Source organism: Mus pahari, chromosome 2, assembly GCF_900095145.1.
Source record: "Mus pahari chromosome 2, PAHARI_EIJ_v1.1, whole genome shotgun sequence".
NCBI lineage: Eukaryota > Metazoa > Chordata > Mammalia > Rodentia > Muridae > Mus > Mus pahari.
This window is the reverse complement of record NC_034591.1, coordinates 100336046-100342141: the sequence shown is the minus strand read 5'-3', so window position 1 is coordinate 100342141 and position 6096 is coordinate 100336046. Positions and strand designations below refer to the sequence as shown.

General features: G+C 48.3%; 1 protein-coding gene across 2 annotated transcripts in view; it reads right to left on the bottom strand.

The window, feature by feature from the left end:
- Positions 1-6096, bottom strand: part of Slc4a5 (solute carrier family 4 member 5) — an 80837-nt gene that overhangs the window by 3041 nt on the left and 71700 nt on the right. Inside the window, exons 22-24 of one of the 2 annotated variants that reach the window (XM_021191856.2) lie at positions 1733-1801; positions 927-1100; positions 272-427 (exon numbers count right to left, since the gene is read on the bottom strand). In XM_021191856.2, coding sequence (XP_021047515.1) covers positions 272-427; positions 927-1100; positions 1733-1801 — 399 coding nt within the window. Of the gene's footprint in view, positions 1-262; positions 428-926; positions 1101-1732; positions 1802-6096 lie in introns of both variants that reach the window. The other variant, XM_021191857.1, reaches the window with a different exon arrangement.

The following is a 6096-nucleotide window of genomic DNA, read 5'->3' as shown; positions in this document are numbered from 1 at the left end:
TAGGACTTGGGAATGGTCCTGAGAACCCACAGTAGGACTTGGGAATGGTCCTGAGAACCCACAGTAGGACTTGGGAATGGTCCTGAGAACCCACAATAGTGGCCATCACCTGCTTCTAGGCAGGCCAGCTCACTAGTTCTGACCACCCTGAGAACATTTCCAGAAACACGGGGGTCTCAGCACCCAAGACCACCCACAGAGCCACCCCTCGTCCTGGCAGAACCGAGTCTCTCAGTCTCTGCCCTCTGCCCGGACTGCTCACCATCGCCACCTCCTCCTCTGCCGTCTCATGGACCTCTTTCCTTCTCTTCTTCTTCTTGTCCGTCTCCTTTTTGTCTTTCTCTGGCAGAATATTGTCAATCCAGGCCAGGTCATGCTGGGAGAAAATCAAGTCCAGGAGCCTTCGAACAATGATAAGGCCCAGGATCTGGGGTGGGAAGAAGGGCGGAAAGGCTGAGGCTCTGTGGGAGCTCAAAGACAACTGTGAGCTTGTGTCTTCTCCCCAGTTGGCTGAGGTCAGGGACCATGTGTGTGTGTGACCAGAGTCTTTGCAGCCATTCCAATGTCCCCAAGACTAACTAGCCAGCGAGCCCAGAAGAGTACAGCATCCCTAGTTCTTGAATCTTCAAGCACAGGCTCTGCTCCCTCACAGACTCTCTTCCCTCATTTAACTTCTCAAATGCATGCGTTTTCTAGTTCCAAGACCAGCTTGGAGTTCAGCACTGGAAGCTTTGCCTTTCATTTTGTTCAGCTTCTTCGATCCTGCTCCACCCCTCCCCCATACCGCCTGCCCATCAGGGGAGGCTGGCTAACTTCTGCCCTGACCTCAGCATGGCACTGTTCTCTGCTCACTGGCACGGCACCTGCTGATGGCCCTGCCCTGCCCATGCCGCCAAGCACCAAGAAGCCCACCGTGCCCTCCTCACCATGACGGGGAAGATGATGGCAGCCATGGTTGACTTAAGGATCCAGAGCAGGGCCAGGCAGAGGATCTGCACCAGGGTGAACAGATGGATCCGGCGAAGGGGCACGTGGCGCAGGAAAGCGTGGTCTGGCTGGTGCTTGGCTGGCATGAGGAAAAGCTTACAGCGTTCCCAGAACTGGCAAGAATATAGCATAGGACTCAACCAAAGAGGTTGAGGGCCAAAGGCCTCCTGGGCTCTGGTTCTAGGGGACGTGATGACCTGGTAGGGTCTTGGAGAGGGGACTTCTAATGGGGCATTGTGATTGGCTAGTGGTATCTAGGCCTGTATAACATAGAGAAGGGGCCCTGAGCACTGGATGTAGGAAACAGCCTGCAGAGAGTGATAAAAGGAACATGAACATGGTCCATAGTTAAGGGAAAAGAAACCATCTTAACAGCAGCACACACTGCCTGGGGCCCTGGCCCCATGGTGAAGCAGGCAGAACAAAACAAAATCTTTTCTTTTATAGAGTAGCTTTAGGGAATTAGGGAGGGAAGGTTCCTAAGAGTTAGCTTGACCTGGCTTTCAAATCCTGAGCCTCAGTTTCTCCATCTGTAAAATGGGAATCTAAGGGCCCAGTCACACAGATTATACGATGCCTGTAAAGTACTTAGTGTAGTCAATTTGGTGGCACAACGGAAGTAGTATCGTTTCCATTATTCTCTCATGGAATTGGGACAGCAAACATTTAGAGTCATGGTAGCACACAACTAGTCATGAAGTTCTGGCTCTAGGTCCACATTAGCCTGGGGAGGACACAACCTTACCTGGATGCCATTTAGGGAGGCCACGCCCATGTAGAGGAAGACTCCATAGAGCACTGGCATGGGGATGTACTGAAACGAGAGGAGAGGTTTGAGCTGGAGCAGGTCTGTACTAGCTAGTTTTGTGTCAACTTGACACAGGTTGGAGTTATCACAGAGAAAGGAGCTTCAGTTGGGGAAATGCCTCCATGAGATCCAGCTGTAAGGCATTTTCTCAATTAGAGATCAAGGAGGAAAGGCCCCTTGTGGGAGGTGCCATCTCTGGGCTGGTAGTCTTGGGTTCTATAAGAGAGCAAGCTGAGCAAGCCAGTAAAAAACATCCCTCCATGGCCTCTGTATCAGCTCCTGCTTTCTGACCTGCTTGAATTCCAGTTCTGATTTCTCTTAGTGATGAAGAGCAATGTGGAAGTGTAAGCTGAATAAATCCTTTCTTCCCCAACTTGCTTCTTGGTCATGACGTTTGTGCAAGAATAGAAACCCTGACTAAGACAGGGTCCGTGCTATTTGGTGATGGACAGGGGGGTTAGCCAACCACAGAGAGCACTGGAGAGCTGGTCTCTGAAGGAGCTGAGGGTCCAAGAGCAGATCTGAGGCCAGACAATGCGGGATGGTGGGACAACAGGCCTCCAGCTTAGGTGGCCAGACCAGCCTTCAGCTGCTCTCTGGGACTGGCTGCTCTCCCAGCCTCTCAGAATCTACATGAGGTTGATTAGTTACTCCCTCCAGCAAGAGGGAGAGCCGCACAGACTGAGCACGACTCAGTCCCACCAGATTCTTTCCACCTCTGCCTCAGCTGACAGCCACAGAAGGGGCTGGGATCCTTGGTGAGCTGAGCAGAAGTAACAGAAGACACACATTATAGGCAGTGTTGTATAGATCAAGGAGCACAGACACCCCCCCCCAGCTCACCTCTGATGATTCAACAGTCACCCTTCCTGCAAACGAGGACAACAGTTTGCTTTTTCAACAACGGAATCATGTCACTTACTCTGTCCCACAATCATTATTCTGAACCTTCAAACACCTTCTTTCCACCACCTGGCTGGGCTGCATTTCTCTTCCTTTTTTCCCTTTATCTGTGTCTGTGCTTGCTGCTGAGCCAAGGCTGGCTTGCCTTGCTCTGAGTGGTCATGGGAGAACACTTGCTAAGCAAGCACAGAGTCTGATACCTGTATGGGTTGCCTACCCTGCAGGTGCATTTAAGAATGTTGAGACGGGCTGGCAGGGATGCTCAGCCATTGAGAGCACCAGCATCCACACCAGGTAGCTCACAGTCACCTGCAGCGTGGCTGCAAGGGGTCTCATGACCTCCTCTGGCCTCCACGGGTGCCTGTATTCATGTGCTCACATCCACACACAGACACAGGACACAGAGTTTTAAAAAGTAAAATAAATCTTTAAAAGAAAGAGTGTTAAGACACCCAAGCAAGCAAATGATCTCTTTTAAGTTAGATTGTTCAACGTTTTAAGCATTAAGACTTGAATCCCAGGCTGGAGAGATGGATCAGTGGTTAAGAGCACTGACTGCTCTTCTAGAGGTCCTAAGTTCAATTCCCAGCAACCACATGGTGGCTCACAACCATCTGTAATGGGATCTGACGCCCTCTTCTTGTGTGTGTCTGAAGACAGCTATAGTGTACTCATATATAAAACAAATAAATAAATCTTTAAAAAAAAAGAGAGAGAGAGACTTGGATCTCAAGCTTCAATCCTAAGGCATTTGGACTAAAAGTTAAAAAGGGATTTAGACAGACCTTGCACCTTCCTGCTAACACATGGCTTGTGATAAATGTCCTCATTATAAAACAGCATAAAAAAGCCATGAAGTTAACGCTATGCAAATCGCACTTAAAGTATAGGGGCAATTGAAGGAAAGCCTTAAATAAAATGTAATACTGTGCCGGCATCTTGACTCATCTTTTAATCTCAGCACTTGAGAGGCTGAGACAGGAGGATTGTGAATAGTTTGATTCACCAGTCTGATCTACATCTCAAGTTCCAGGCCACTCAGGGTTACATGGTGAGACACATCTATCTAAGGAATAAAAGAACAAGGGTCATGTGCTGGGGAGATGGCTCAGTGATTGAGTGCTTGCTCTCTCCCAGAGGGCCTGAGTAGTTCTGTTCTTAGCACTCAGTGGCTGGCTCACAACTACCTATAATTCCAGCTCCAGGGTGATCCAATGCCCTCCTTTGGCTTCTGATGGTGCCCAAACGAGACAGACACTCATGCAGACATAGATGTAAATAAAAATAAGTATTTAAAATACTAATCAAGGGTCAGGCAAGTTGGTGCACGTCTTTAATCCCCCAGCTCTTGGAAGGCAGAAGCAGGTAGAACTCTGTGAGTTCGAGGCCAGTCTGGTCTACAAAATGAGTCCAGGTCAGAGGCTCTCTCTCCAAAAAACAAAACAAAATCAAGATAAAGAAAACAGAGATTAGAGGCATGCACCCTAATTATATATCAAACTGCCTGGTTTATGCAGTACTTGGGATGTAATGGGAATGGAGCCCAAGGGCTCATGCATGCTTGGTGGGTAAGCACTCTAACAGGGTTGGCGTGTGTGCAGCAAGCACTCTTCCAGCTGAGCTACAGCCCTAGAATTTTGAAAATGCAGCACCAGAGCTCTGAGAAGTTCTTGATACTCACCTTCAGGGCACTGTATTCCTCACTGCCTTCTCACAGTTGGACTGTGTGGCTTGGCAGGTCCCCCTGTCAGCAGCACCTCAGCCCATACTTCTGCTTTCTGGGGTGGAACTTTCTCATGCCCCGGGTTTGTAGCTCTTGTGAGAGATGTGGTTGTTCAGCACTGACTGGAAAGAGCTTAACTAATACATTTGAAATATTTGTTTTTGTTTTTGTTTTTTTGTTTTTCGAGACAGGGTTTCTCTGTGTAGCCCTGGACGTCCTGGAACTCACTCTGTAGACCAGGCTGGCCTCGAACTCAGAAATCCGCCTGTCTCTGCCTCCTAAGTGCTGGGATTAAAAGCATGCGCCACCACTGCCCGGCTAACGTTTGAAATCTTACCTTTACATTTTTTATTTTAATTTTTATGTGTGTGCGTGACAGTGTGTGCCAGGCACATGTGGGGCCCGCCAGAAGAGGCAGGTAAAATTTTCTGAGATAGGAGTTATGGTTATGAGATGCCTGGTGTGGAAGCCAGGATCCAAACTCAAGTCCTTGGGCAGAGCAGCAAGCTCTCTGAACCTCTCCAGCCCCCAAAGCCCTTATTTATAAAATAACGAGGGCCCCTTGAGATGCTCAAATCAGAAATCCTGTGGTCTACGATCTTGACTCCCCACTGGGGATGTGACCCAGTTCCTCGCCCGTGCTAGGTAAGCACTGTGCTGCTGAGAGTCACTCAACCCCTTATTTCTATTTTTTTTTTTTAATTCTGCTGTAGGCCTGCTGCCTTAGACTAAGAGCACAGACAACGTTAGCACAAAGTGGGATGTCAAAAGTAGAGCATGAAAGACTGGCCACTACACACGGGGTGTAATAAATGTGCCCATAAAAGAACTGATCACTTTGTAGATGGAACAAAAGGATGGAGACTATGGTAGAACTTTCTAGCTGCTCTTGGGTCGATTCAACACACAGAAAAAAGCTGCTTGGAATGGCTGCCCGGCTGAACACACCCCGCAGCTGGGCTCAAGTCTGACATGGTCAAGGGGAGATGGGAGCTGCTGTCTGCAAAGTGAAGGGAGGAACCTTGGGTCACTAAATCACACTCTTTTTCGACTAGAAGTTTTTGACACAAACACTTGTCAAACAGTATTGGGACTGACACATGATGGTTCTTCCGGAAACCTTTTCACAATGAATACTCCCTGCGCATTTAAATTACACTCTGGGGCCAAGGAGATGCTCTGTAACTAGAGTCTCCTGATACTGAGCCTGACAACTGGAGTTCAATACCCAGGACATGCAAGGTGGCAAGAGAGAACAGATTCCTGTAAGTTGTGCTTGACCTCCACACACACTACAAACCACACACTCGTGCACACACATACACACACACACACACACACACACACACACACATACACACAAATAAAAATGTAAAAACTGAAAGTGATTCTATGGTCTGGAGCTACAGCCCAGTGGCAGAGCATGGTCTACCATTCATGAGACCTTTTGTTTTGTTTTGTTTTGTTTTGTTTTGTTTTGTACTGTTTGAGACAGGGTTTCTCTGTGTAGCCCTGGCTGTCCTGGAACTCACTTTGTAGACCAGGCTGGCCTCGAACTCAGAAATCCCCCAGCCTCTTTTCTCTTCTTCTCTTCTCTTCTCTTCTCTTCTCTTCTCTTCTCTTCTCTTCTCTTCTCTTCTCTTCTCTTCTCTTCTCTTCTCTTCTCTTCTCTTCT